At 47.2% G+C, this 13,724-nt stretch overlaps 1 protein-coding gene across 2 annotated transcripts in view; it reads left to right on the top strand.

The window, feature by feature from the left end:
• The window catches only part of stxbp1a (syntaxin binding protein 1a), a 121,023-nt gene that overhangs the window by 86,210 nt on the left and 21,089 nt on the right, over positions 1–13,724 (top strand). For both annotated transcript variants that reach the window (XM_078426367.1, XM_078426368.1), the window contains exons 8-14: positions 584–668; positions 2,716–2,846; positions 5,126–5,233; positions 7,103–7,163; positions 10,471–10,536; positions 10,731–10,811; positions 12,398–12,536. In XM_078426367.1, coding sequence (XP_078282493.1) covers positions 584–668; positions 2,716–2,846; positions 5,126–5,233; positions 7,103–7,163; positions 10,471–10,536; positions 10,731–10,811; positions 12,398–12,536 — 671 coding nt within the window. The remainder of the gene's footprint in view (positions 1–583; positions 669–2,715; positions 2,847–5,125; positions 5,234–7,102; positions 7,164–10,470; positions 10,537–10,730; positions 10,812–12,397; positions 12,537–13,724) is intronic.

Below are 13,724 nucleotides of genomic sequence, written 5' to 3'. Positions count from 1 at the left end.
TGTTCTGGTCCTCCCCCACATATCTTCATTCCCATATATCCAGGTCCAGCCACCTCATCTCGCCAACAATCCATCTTTCAGCCGCCACATTCCACGTGGGTAAAGGTTTACTGTCCTTTTGAGTGGGGAAGAAAACATTCCCTCTGCATCATAGTTGTCTAATCCTCTGACTAGTGGGTGGCACAGAGGTGCAGCGGTAGAGTTGCTGCCTCACAGCGCCAGAGATCTGGGTCGACCCTGACTATTGGTGCTGTCTGTATGGAGTTTGTACCTTCTCCCCGTCACCTTCATGGGTTATCTCTATTTACCTTCCACTTTCCAAAGAAGTACAGGTTTGTAGGTTAATCGTAAAATCGTAATTCAGTAAAATTGTAAATTGTTCCCAGTGTGTGTAGGATAGTATTAATGCTCGGGAATCACTGCTCAGCGCAGACCCGATACAGCCTCTTTCCACACTGTATCTCTACACTAAACTAAACGAGATTTCTGATTTTTTTTTGATGCAGAGAAACTAAGGAATTTAAGAAATGTGCTACTTAATGATGGTATTTTCCAAATAAATGGCTCAATTTTCCATTTTCAGAGATTATAAAGAAAATGCCATGCTAGCTCAGCTGGTTCAAGATAAACTCGATGCTTACAAAGCAGACGATCCAACTATGGGCGAGGTAAGTGATTGATACAAATGCAAATTGTTCTGCTGTGATATCCAACTAGCCAATGGATCTAATGTACCGCAAAGTGCAGTCTGCGTGCAGTGCACAGTGCAGCCTTCCTTCCTTTCTCAATAAGCTCGTCCCTTTGAGTAATTTCACTGCCGTCAGTCTACAGAGTCTGCACAGAGATCTCTATATTCAAATCACATCTGATCTTTTTGCCCCAACATAGACCCACAAAGATGTTTGCAAACCTACACATTCTAAAGAACAATTCACAGGTTAGTTTAGTTTTGTTTAGTTTAGAGATACAGCGTGGAAACAGGCCCTTCGGCCCACTGGGTCCATGCCAGCGATCCCCGCACGCTAACACTATCCTACACACACTAAATTGGCTTGGTTAAAATGTAAAATTGTCTCTAGTGTGTGTAGGGTAATGTGAGTGCGGGGATTGCTGGTCGGTGTGGACTCGGTGGGCCGAAGGGCCTGTTTCCACACTGTGTCTCTAAACTAAACTAAACAAAACTAGGAACAATTTACAATTACCTGTACGTCTTTGGAGTGTGGGAGGAAACTGAAGCTCCCGGGGAAAACGCACAGGTCACAGGGAGAATGTACAAACTCCGCACAGACAGCACCCAAAGTCAGGATTGAACCTAGGTCTCTAGCACTGTAAGGCAGCAACTCTGCCACTGCAGCTCTTCCACCGATCCTCTCAGTTTTGTTGCCTCTTCACAGGGGCCTGGTGCCAAACACTTGGAGACCGTGCACCTTTTAAGCCTGGACTGAAGGAAGAGCAAGCAGGTTGGGACAACGCGCGTTGGAGTTTAGAGAAACACGTTTCTAAGACTTTATGAAGATACAAGCAGGATTGACAGGTTGAGAGGACGGTTCCCTGAGAGGAAGGATGGGATTGGGTCAGGAATGACAGGTTGAGAGAATGGTTCCCTGAGAGGAGGGATGGGATTGGGTCAGGAATGTGGGAGAAGAGTTTTGCAATAAAGGGTTAGCCATTTCAGTCAAAGATGAAGAGGAATAGCTCCTCTCAAACGATGGTGAATCTGGAATTCTCGAGCACAGAGATAGAGCATTGAGTATAGTTGGTGAAGAGGCTGCCAAATATTAATCTACTTTAAGGTCAGAAAGTGCGAAATGGTGTTGAAACTAAGATTGGATCAGCCGTGATCTAAATGAAGGCTGAGCAACATCCTCGTACATTTTGTCTTCCAGCTTAATGGCATCTTTCACATAGTGAGGTGACCAAAACTGATCACAGTACTCCATGTACAGCCTCATCAACATCTTGAGCAACTGAAACAAAACATCCTAACTTCTATACTGAATTCTCTGACTGATGAAGTTTAGAAGGATGAGGGGGGACCTCATTGAAACGTACTGAGGAGTGAAAGGCATGGATAGACTGGATGTGGAGAGGATGTTTCCACTCAGGGGAGAGTCTAGGACCAGAGGCCACAGCCTCAGAATAAAAGGACGTACCTTTATAAAGGAGATGGGGAAGAATTTCTTTGGTCAGAGGGTGGTGAATCTGTGGAAATCATTTCCACAGACAGCTGTGAAGGCCAAGTCAATGGATAATTTTAAGGGATTATGGGGAGAAGGCAAGAGAATGAAGTTGAGAGGGATGGATAGATCAGCCATGATTGAATGGCAGAGTGGACTTGATTGGCTGAATGGCCTAATTCTGCTCCTCGAACTTATGAGGAAGGCCAGGATGCCAAAAGCCTTCTTCACCACCCTATCTTCCTGAACTCCTTGATCCCTCTGCTCTACAACACTCCCTAGGGACTTGCCATTCACTATGAAAGTCCTACCCTGGTTTGACTTCTAAAATGCAACACCTGGCACATATCTGAATGAAACTGCTGAAAGGTCTTTGATCTGAAGCATTAACTGTGTTGGTCTCTTGACTGATGATGCCTGAATTGCTAAATATTTCCATGAATTCCGATTTCTGTTTAATAATGTTGTCTGATTATGAATTGATATAATGAAGGTAAGAGTGTAGCTTGACCGGAGCTCCTGAACCACCTGCTTGCAGGGTCCAGACAAGGCTCGCTCACAGTTGCTGATAGTGGATCGTGGCTTTGACCCTGTCTCCCCCGTGCTCCATGAACTGACCTTCCAGGCCATGGCCTGCGACCTGCTGCCTGTTGAAAACGATGTTTACAAGTGAGTCACTGCTGCTTTTACTTGACCAAGAATCTTGTCACCGCTCACATCAGAACGCTGAGGTCACGGCAACTTGTGGTAGAAAACTGACAGGTTCAGGCCAGCTCTCACCTCTGCATTTCTGACATTCACCATTTACCATATCTGATTCTCCACAACATAGACTTCAGATATTACAGATACAGCACTGAACAGGCCCTTCGGCCCACCGGGTCCACGCTGACCAGTGATCACCCCATAAACCAGCACTATTCTACACACTGGGGACAATTTACAGAAGCCAATTTACCTAAAAACCTGTACACCTTTGGAGTTTAGTTTAATTTAGTTTAGAGATGCAGCATGGATCCTTTGGCCCACAGAGTCTGACCAGCGATCCCTGCACACCAACACCATCCTACACACATAGAGTCTGACCAGCGATCCTTGCACTCCAACACCATCCTTTGGCCCACAGAGTCTGACCAGCGATCCCTGCACACCAACACCATCCTACACACACTAGGGACAATTTACAATTATACCAAACCTGTACGTTTTTGGAGTGTGGGAAGAAACCGGTGATCTCGGAGAAAGCCCGCACAGGTCACAGGGAGAACACACAAACTCTATGCAGACAGCACCCATAGTCAGTATTTATTCACAAAATGCTGGAGTGACTCAGCAGGTCAGGCAGCATCTCAGGAGAGAAGGAATGGGTGACGTTTCGGGTCGATATAAGAAAGTATCTGGAGATGCTGGTACAAATCGCAGGTATTTATTCACAAAATGCTATTATATTTGCGAATAAATACCTGCGATTTGTACCCGCATCTGCAGTTACTTTCTTATATCGACCCGAAACGTCACCCATTCCTTCTCTCCTGAGATGCTGCCTGACCTGCTGAGTTACTCCAGCATTTTGTGAATAAATACCTGCGATTTGTACCCGCATCTGCAGTTACTTTCTTATAGCACCCATAGTCAGGATCGAACCCAGTGCTGTGAGGCAGCAACTCTGCCGCTGTGCCACCATGTCACCCTGCCCACTTTAATGAGGACACCACAGATAAGCCCACTTTCTCTTCCACTCCACCCTCTACCCGCACTGTGTGAAATGGCCACGTTCATTGTGCAGAATTGCCAACCCCCATTCAGTCTACACCCACATGGAGATGTAACTGAGATTATCCAAACTTGGGTCATGGGCAAGGAAAGTCACAAGGTGCGAGAGTAACTCACTGGGTAACTGGAGTACTCTAGCACTCTGTGCCTTTTATTGTAAACCGGCATCTGCAGTTCCTTGTGCCTTCAGCTTATGGACAAATTTTCCAAGCAAAAGGGAAAAGATAAAAGAAAGCTCTCCTCATTCAACTAGAATTCAAAGCTCAGATAAAGCTGATCCTCAAATGTTAGTCCGGTTTCCAAGACTGAGAGTGGGCTTACATCTTCCACTGCTCCGTGCAGTTTAAAAACATGACAAAAATCCGGTTTTGTTTCAATGCTCCACGATGCTTTCTTTGTCACCTGTGTCACAGTGAAATTAATTTTTGCACATATTACACATGTGGGAGCCGCCATTATTGGTGCCATGACTCAAAGTCCAAAGTTGTCTGGCACACTTGATGTACTGGGGCAGTTGCTGTGAGCCGACATCCCTCTCCTCTCCTCTCCTCTCCTTGCCCTGCCATCTTTGTGTCCCAGGGCAGCTCCTGCAGCCGACATTGAAGGCACTGGAGGCATTACCCGGTTCACCCTCCTTGCTCCTCACGTCTGACGTTTCCAGCTCCCTCCCGGTACTGTCCATCAGATGGGTCCCAACAAGCCTTTGGGTGGAATCCCAGTCCTGTTGACCTACTAGCCTTTGGGCAAGGTCACACCGACCAACCAGCCTTCTGCGCGGGCCCCTCACGAAGGCCTCAGCTGCAAAACATTATCTCCTGTTCATGCAATGGTTGCATTTGCCTCCTTTGACCAAGTCTCTCCTGGCCTTCATCCCTTCCCCTATCTCTGGAATCCTCTCGAGCTCTAAAACCTCCTGCTCTGGCCTCCAGTGTGTCCTTTGTATCAGTCACCCCTCTACTGCAGTCTGAAGGAGGATCTTCACCCGAAACGTCACCCATTCCTTCCCTCCGGAGATGCTGCCTGTCCCGCCGAGTTACTCCAGCATTTTCTGTCTACCTTCAGTTTAAACTGTAGATCTGCAGTTCCTTCCTACACTGTACATGTTGTTCCCAGGAGGATTTCCGCTGGAGCTGCAGAATTGTTCCAGCCTATGGTTGATGTCTTTGTGCCCGCAGGTATGAGACAAGCGGCATTGGAGATAACCGGGTCAAGGAGGTGCTTCTGGACGAGGATGATGATCTGTGGATTACTCTGCGCCACAAACATATTGCAGAGGTGTCTCAGTACGTATACGCTACCCTCACTCTGCATTTACTGGCTATCAGCTCAGCTCAATGCGGTTCAGTCTAGTTTATTGTCATGTGTACCGAGGTACAGTGAAAAGCTTTTATTGCTTGCTGACCAGTCAGCGGAAAGACAATACTTGATTACAATCGAGGCATTTACAGTGTATAAATATATGATAAGGGAACAATGTTTAGTGCAAGGTAAAGCCAGTAAAATCTGATCAAAGATAGTCCGAGGGTCTTGAATGAGGTAGATAGTAGTTCAGGACTGCTCTCTGGTTGCGGTAGGAAGTCTAGTTGTGGTGATGGTGCTTCCACGTCAGAGATGCATTCATTCTTTTGCTTCATCTTTTCTGCCATGTTACCCATGTTAACATCGTAACCCACATCTAATTTGTTTACTTTAGTTTAGTTTAGAGATACAGCACGGAAACAGGCCCTTCGGCCCACTGAGTCTGTGTCGACCAGTGATCCCTGCACACTACGCACACTAGGGACGATTTTACAAAGTCACCGAAACCAATTAGCCTACAAACCTGTTCATCTTTGGAGTGTGGGAGGAAATTGGAGATCCCAGAGAAAACTCACAGAGGTCACGGGGAGACAGCATCCACGGTCAGGATCCAACCCGGGTCCCTGGTGCTATGAGGCAGCAACTCTACCGCTGCGCCACTGTGCCACCCACAAATCTAATTTATGTTTAGTTCAGACATACAGCATGGAAACAGGACCTTTGACCCATGACACCGTGCCGACCATTGATTACCCCCTCACATTAGTCCGTGTCTCATCCACCCCCTACACACTAGATAATTTAGAGAAGCCAATTAACCTACATACCCGCACGTCTTTGGGATGTGGGAGGAAAGCGGAGCACCCGGAGGAAACCCACGTGGTCACAGGGAGAACATACAAACTCCATACAGGCAGCACCCAAGGTCAGGGTTGAGCCTGGGTCTCTGGTGCTGTGAGATAGCAGCTTTAACAGCTGTGCCACTGTTGATAGAGTATTATTTAGTCTTCACAATAAAGGCCACAATAATTGGAAGAGTTTATGTTTGGAGTTTATTATTGTCCAGGTACCATCAGTGTGAGAAGTGCTTGTGACTTGTACAATAATGCCAGTTGTTTCCCCTCTGTGAAGGGCAGTTTGCTGGGAAAGGGAGGAAGATGAGTGAGTTAGCAATGCAGCATTGGATATTGTTACTCAATGTTACTGGTTGTTGAACAAACCGCTTATGCTTACATGATCTCTCGGTTGCTAAACCCTTTAACCCCCTCCCATTCCCACAGTGACTGTGCACACATCCGTGGTCACCTTACACTGTGAGGTACAGCATGGAAACAGTCCCTTCAGCCCAACTTGCCCACACCGGCCAACATGTCCCAACTACACTAGTCTCACTTGCCTGTGTTTTGCCCATATCCCTCCAAACCTGTCCTCTCCATTTGAATGGTGAGACTGTGAGGAACCGCCTGTCTGTCTACATTGTTGCCTGACAACATTTACAGACCAGGCCGTGACCCCCACAGACCATGGCGTCATCCCTACAGACCAGGGGGCATGACCACTACAGCCTTAGGGACTTGACCCCTAAAGACAAGGGGGTGTGACCCCAGCGATTTCAACGCCGGAGACAAACTATTTAAGCCGAACCCAGAATTGAATGGATAATATGCTTTTGGGTGGCAAATATTCAAACAGTGCTGTGCTGGCTCGAAGGGCCAAATGGCCTATTGTCTATTGTCTATTGCTGTGCTCAAACATCCACCATTCCTGAAGGTGTTAGGAGAAAACAGAGCTTGTGTAAAGCACGTCGGCACCTCAGGCTCCCCTCTGTTTAATGGACAATGCTTCCTTTGCAGGGAAGTGACGCGGTCATTGAAAGACTTCTCCTCCAGTAAGAGAATGGCAACTGGGGAAAAGGTTAGTGCACATTTGGCCTCTCCCTGGCTTTGCTTTACCTCTGATCTTTTTTTACTGCTCTCCTGAAACTCAGCGTCTTGCTGGGATATAAAGACACCAGTTGTCTTGTTCAGGGTCAGGCATGCCCGCACTAGGCAAAACCAAACCCTCACTGGAGATATTCACGGCAAAGAGCAGAGGTGTTCAGCAGGACAGGCGACAGCTGTGTGGAAGGCCCTTCATCCCTGATTACCTGTGAAATGTTGCCTCTACTTCCCTCTTCATAGTTGCCGCCTGACATGCAGAGTGTTTCCAGCGTTTTCTGATTTTATTTCAGATTTCCAACATCTGCAGATTTTTGAGTTTCTAATTCTCACCTACCGTGACCCAACTTCAATAATATAATGGATAAGGAATTACAATCTTGGGTCATTTCAAATATACTTCCTTGATTGGAGTTGATAGAAGGTAGATTCTGCCCTACCTAACTCAACGCAGTCTTGTACAAGTAAGAGGTAACCGTGGCTGACAAGGGAAGTTAGGGATGGAATAAAACTAAAAGAAAAGATGTATAACACAGCCAAGAGTAGCAGGAAGCCAGATGATTGGGCAACTTTCAAAAGACAACAGAAGGTAGCAATAAAGGGTGAAAAAATGAAGTACGAGGGTAAGCTGGCCAAGAATATAAAGAAGGATAGTAAAAGCTTCTTTAGGTAAGTTAAGAGAAAAAGATTAGTAAAGACAAATGTGGGTCCCTTGAAAGCAGAAACAGGTGAAATTATTATGGGAAACAAGGAAATGGCGGAAGAGTTGAACAGGTACTTCGGATCAGTCTTCACAAAGGAAGACACAAACAATCTCCCAGATGTACTGGAGGACAGAGGATCTAGGGAGACAGAGGAATTGAAAGAAATTTGCATTAGGTGAGAAATAGTATTGGGTAGACTGAGGGGACTGAAGGCTGATAAATCCCCAGGGCCTGATGGTCTGCACCCCAGGGTCCTCAGGGAGGTGGCTATAGAAATCGTGGACGCATTGGTGATTATTTTCCAGGATCAGTTCCTGTGGATTGGAGGGTAGCTAATGTTATCTCACTTTTCAAGAAAGGAGCGCGAGAGTAAACAGGGAATTACAGACCAGTTAGCCTGACATCGGTGGTGGGGAAGATGCTGGAGTCAATTATTAAAGAGGTAATAACGGTGCATTTGGATAGCAGTAAAAGGATAAGTCCAAGTCAGCATGGATTTATGAAAGGGAAATCATGCTTGACTAATCTTCTGGATTTTTTTCAGGATGTGACAAGTAAAATGGATGAAGGAAAGCCAGTGGATGTAGTGTATCTGGACTTTCAGAAAGCCTTTGATAAGGTCCCACACGGGAGATTAGAGGGCAGAATTAGAGCACATGGTATTAGGGGTAGGGTGTTGACATGGATAGAGAATTGGTTGGCAGACAGGAAGCAGAGTAGGAGTAAACGGGTCCTTTTCAGAATGGCAGGCAGTGGTGAGTGGAGTGCCGCAAGGCTCGGTGTTGGGGCCGCAACTGTTTACCATATATATTAATGATTTGGATGAAGGAATTAGGAGTAACACTAGCAAGTTTGCGGATGACACAAAGCTGGGTGGCAGTGTGAACTGCGAAGAGGATGTTAGGAGATTGCAGGGTGACCTGGACAGGTTGAGTGAGTGGGCCGATGCTTGGCAGATGCAGTATAATGTAGATAAATGTGAGGTTATCCACTTTGGCGGCAAAAACAAGGAGGCAGATTATTATCCCAATGGTGTCAGGTTAGGTACGGGGGAGGTGCAGTGAGACCTGGGTGTCCTTGTACACCAGTCGTTGAACGTTGGCGTGCAGGTACAGCAGGCAGTGAAGAAAGCTAATGGCATGTTGGCCTTCATAACAAGAGGATTTCAGTATAGGAGTAAAGAGGTTCTTCTGCAGTTGTATCGGGCCCTGGTGAAACCACATCTGGAGTATTGTGTTCAGTTTTGGTCTCCTAATTTGAGGAAGGACATCCTTGTAATTGAGGCAGTGCAGCGTAGGTTCACGAAATTGATCCCTGGGATGGCGGGACTGTCATATGAGGAAAGATTGAAAAGACTAGGCTTGTATTCACTGGAGTTTAGAAGGATGAGAGGGGATCTTATAGAAACCTATTAAATTATAAAAGGACTGGACAAGCTAGATGCAGTAAAAATGTTCCCAATGTTGGGCGAGTCCAGAACCAGGGGCCACAGTCTTAAAATTAAGGGGAAGCCATTTAAAACTGAGGTGAGAAGGAACTTTTTCACCCAGAGAGTTGTGAATTTGTGGAATTCTCTGCCACAGAGGGCAGTGGAGGCCAAGTCACCGGATGTATTTAAGAGAGAGTTAGATAGAGCTCTAGGGGCTAGTGGAATCAAGGGATATGGGGAGAAGGCAGGCACGGGTTATTGATTGTGGACGATCAGCCATGATCACAATGAATGGCGGTGCTGGCTCGAAGGGCCAAATGGCCTCCTCCTGCACCTATTTTCCATGTTTCTACGAGGAAAAGGAATAAGGACAGTATGATTCACAGGTGTCCCCAGGTTTGTGTTTCTGTGGGCAAGTGTGCGTGTGGTCTTTGTGTATTTGTGTGTTTACATGATGACTGGATGTGCTGTATGTGTATGTCCATATTCACGTGTGTAACCACGACTTCACAAGGCATTCATTGGGAAAGGAAAACTTCGTGACATCAATGGAGGCCACAGTCGTGGGGTGAATGAGGGGGTCCTGGAATGTTCCTGCATTCCCCTCGAGGGGAAGGGGGTGGGGATGGGAAGGGGAGGGGGATGGGGAGGGGGGTTGGGGAGGTGAGGGGGGGATGGGGAGGGGGTGAGGGGGGGGATGGTGAGAGGGATGGGGAGGGGTTTTGGGAAAAGGGATGGGGAGCGGGGGTGGGGAGGTGGATGGGGAGGGGGAGGGGGATGGGGTGGGGGAGAGAGGAGGAGGCTGGGGAGGAAGGAGGGGGGGTGAGGATGGGGGTGGGGAGAGGGGTGGGGAGGGGGATGAGGAGGGGGATGGGGTGGGTGGGAGGGGAGGAGGATGGGGAGGGGGATGGGGAGAGGAGGGGGATGGGGAGTAATGGGGAAGGGGATGGGGAGAGGATGAGGGGGGATGGGGAGAGGGATGGGGAGGGTAGGGGGATGGGGTGGGGAGGGGTGATGGGAAACTGGGATGCTGATCTGTGATGGGGAACTGGCAACATTATCTTCACTCTGTGAAGAGCTGAGTTGTGAAGTGAAGATCTGTGGCATTGAGCGCTGGTGCAGGAAAGTAACGCCATTTGTCCTCATTACAGACCACCATGAGAGATCTGTCCCAGATGTTGAAGAAGATGCCTCAGTATCAGAAGGAGCTGAGCAAGGTACCCATGGTCTATGTTCTCAATAACGACGCTGTGGAGTAACTGGGAATGAATAGGATTATTGTACCTTTAGTTTACTGGTTACTGATCGAATTATGTTTATAGTACCTTGAAGAAATTCTATCAATTTAAAACAATGTAATATTGAGGAATGTGATGTGATTCTGAGACTGGTGTCCACTTTTATCTTGCAGTACTCCACACATCTTCACCTTGCTGAGGACTGTATGAAACATTATCAGGGCACTGTTGATAAATTGTGTCGTGTTGAGCAGGTGAGATCATTAGATGCACTTAAATGACTGTGTACAATGACAAAGTGTGGCATGGTGGCGCAGCGGTAGAGTTGCTGCCTCACAGCGCCAGAGAACCAGGTTTGATCCTGACCAAGGGTGCTGTCTGTACGGAGTTTGTACGTTCTCCCCGTGACCTGGGTGAGTTTTCTCCAGGTGCTCCGGTTTCTACCCACACTCCAAAGACGTACAGGTTTGTAGGCTAATTGGCTTGGTACAATTACCCATAAAAACATGCACACTGAAAATAAATATGTAAACAAGATTGGTCATCGTGGATTTGGTTTTTACACAGAGGGTGGTGTGTGCCTGGAACGCATGGCTGCGGTTGGTGGTGGAGGCAGATATGATAGTGGCTTCCAAGAGCCTTTTGGATAGGCACAGGGTATGAAGGGACTGGGCATACATAGAGTATGTGCAGGCAGGTAAGAGTTGGTCTTAGTATCATGCTCAGCACAGACATTGTGGGCCAAAGGGCCTGTTCCTGTGCTGTACTGTTCTATATCCTATGTTCTAGATTATGGAACAAAATCCAGGTGGGAAATGAGAGTTTAGAAATGCAGCAGGAAATACCTGTCCCCCTGCCAATGCGTTGTACAAATATTGTTGGTGCTCAATTTGCTGTTTCACGCATTATTGGTAATTCAAATAGTGTTGAGTGAAACAGCTAGCATCAGATCATGACGTCATGTAACAATACCACAGGTTTTTCATCAGCCTGTCATTATTTCATCAGCCTGTCACCATCAGCCTGTCACCATCAGCCTGTCACCATCAGCCTGTCACCATCAGCCTGTCACCATCAGCCTGTCACCATCAGCCTGTCATTATTTCATCAGCCTGTCACCATCAGCCTGTCACCATCAGCCTGTCACCATCAGCCTGTCACCATCAGCCTGTCACCATCAGCCTGTCACCATCAGCCTGTCACCATCAGCCTGTCACCATCAGCCTGTCACCATCAGCCTGTCACCATCAGCCTGTCCCTCTATTCCATGTGCCTATCTAAAAGCATCTTAAGCACCACTATTGCATCTGCCTCCACCCCCACCCCTGGCAATATGTTCCAGGCCCCCACCCCCACCCCCACCCCCACCCCCACCCCCACCCCCACCCCCACCCCCACCCCCACCCCCACCCCCATGGGACAGGCAACATCTAATTCTCTAACTAATTCCACTGTCCTGATTAAATATTACTGTTTGTAGGCCTCATTGTCACCTTCCCCTCTGCTAACAATGAACATTTCCTTGATCAACATCCCCTTTGATCTGTGTTTTCACACCTTACCCTTCTATTTCCCTGTCTCCCTCTCCCCTGACTCTCAGTTTGAAGAAGGGTCTCGACCCGAAACGTCGAAACTTCTCTCCAGCGTTTTGTGTTTAAGATCTGAAGCTTGTTGCCTGAAAATGTGATGGATGCAAATTGAATTGTAGTTTACAAAATGACCTGGATGAACATGTGGGTTACGGGAAATGGGATAGGCAACAAACTTGATGAAAATTTGATTTTTCAGTGCACAGTGATTCTATGATCATAAAGTGCTGCATATGTCAATTTGTTGTTAGGATTTAGCCATGGGAACTGATGCAGAAGGAGAGAAGATCAAAGATCCAATGCGAGCTATTGTCCCCATTCTGCTGGACAACAATGTTACAACTTACGATAAAATTCGCATCATCCTGCTTTACATCTTCCTGAAGAACGGTGAGTGAGAAACGTTAATATACTGGTCTGCAAACGTAACCCTGACAATGGCGGCAAGGTGGCACAGCGGTAGAGTTGCTGCCTTACAGTGTTAGAGACCCGGGTTCTATCCTGACTACGGACGCCATCTGTACGGAGTTTGTACATTCTCCCCGTGACCTGCGTGGGTTTTCTCCGAGATCTTCGGTTTCCTCCCACACTCCAAAGACGTACAGGTTTGTAGGTTAATTGGCTGGGCAAATGTAAAAATTGTCCCTAGTGGGTGTAGGATAGTGTTAATGTGCGGGGATCGCTGGGCGGCGCGGACCCGGTGGGCCGAAGGGCCTGTTTCTGTGCTGTATATCTAAAAATCTAAAAAAAACAATCTAAAAATAAGATTTCTGAGGATCCTTCCGGCGTCCCTATCAAACTCCACCTGAATTTGGTGCTAGAAGATCAGTAATCTGTTACCACACTCGACCCCTCTGCTCCACAACACTCTCCAAGGCCCTGCCATTCACTGTGAAGGTCCTGCCCTGATTTGACTTCACAAAATGCATCACCTCGCACTCATCTGCATTAAACTCCATTAGCCATTACTCAGCCCACTTGACCAGCTGATCAAGATTCTGCTGTAATCTTTAATAACCATCTTCACTGTCTATAGCACCCACTTTAGTGCTATCTGCAAACTTACTAATCAGGCCTTGTACAGTCGTTGATATAAACCACAAACAGCAATGGGCCCAGCACTGATCCCTGAGGCTCACCACTAGTCACAGGCCTCCAGTCCGAAAAACAACCTTCCACCATCAGCTTCTGCTTCCTTCCATGAAGCTAATTTTCTATCCAGTTGGCTAGCTCACCCGAATCCCATGTGATCTAAACTTCCAGAACAGCCTACCACGCCAAACCTTATCAAATATCTCGCTGAAGTCCATATAGACAATGTCTATGGCTTTGCCCACATCGACCCTTTTGGTTACTCTTCAAAAACCTTGTAGTGACCATAGGGATTGGTCCTGAGAGTCGAACCCTCGGATTGGCCAGCAAGGTCACATGGTGGTTTTGGCGCCCAAAACCAGTCAGTGGGAAGAGAACTTCGATGTGAATAGTTTGAGTTTAATGGTCGTCTGCGATCTCGGTTGTTATCTTTGTAACTGAATATTGCTACCGCAATAAACTTCTTTGACAAAGTTACAAGCCTTC

This window comes from Rhinoraja longicauda, chromosome 31 (genome assembly GCF_053455715.1).
Source record: "Rhinoraja longicauda isolate Sanriku21f chromosome 31, sRhiLon1.1, whole genome shotgun sequence".
NCBI classification, from domain to species: domain Eukaryota; kingdom Metazoa; phylum Chordata; class Chondrichthyes; order Rajiformes; family Arhynchobatidae; genus Rhinoraja; species Rhinoraja longicauda.
This window is presented reverse-complemented; position numbering and strand designations above follow the sequence as displayed.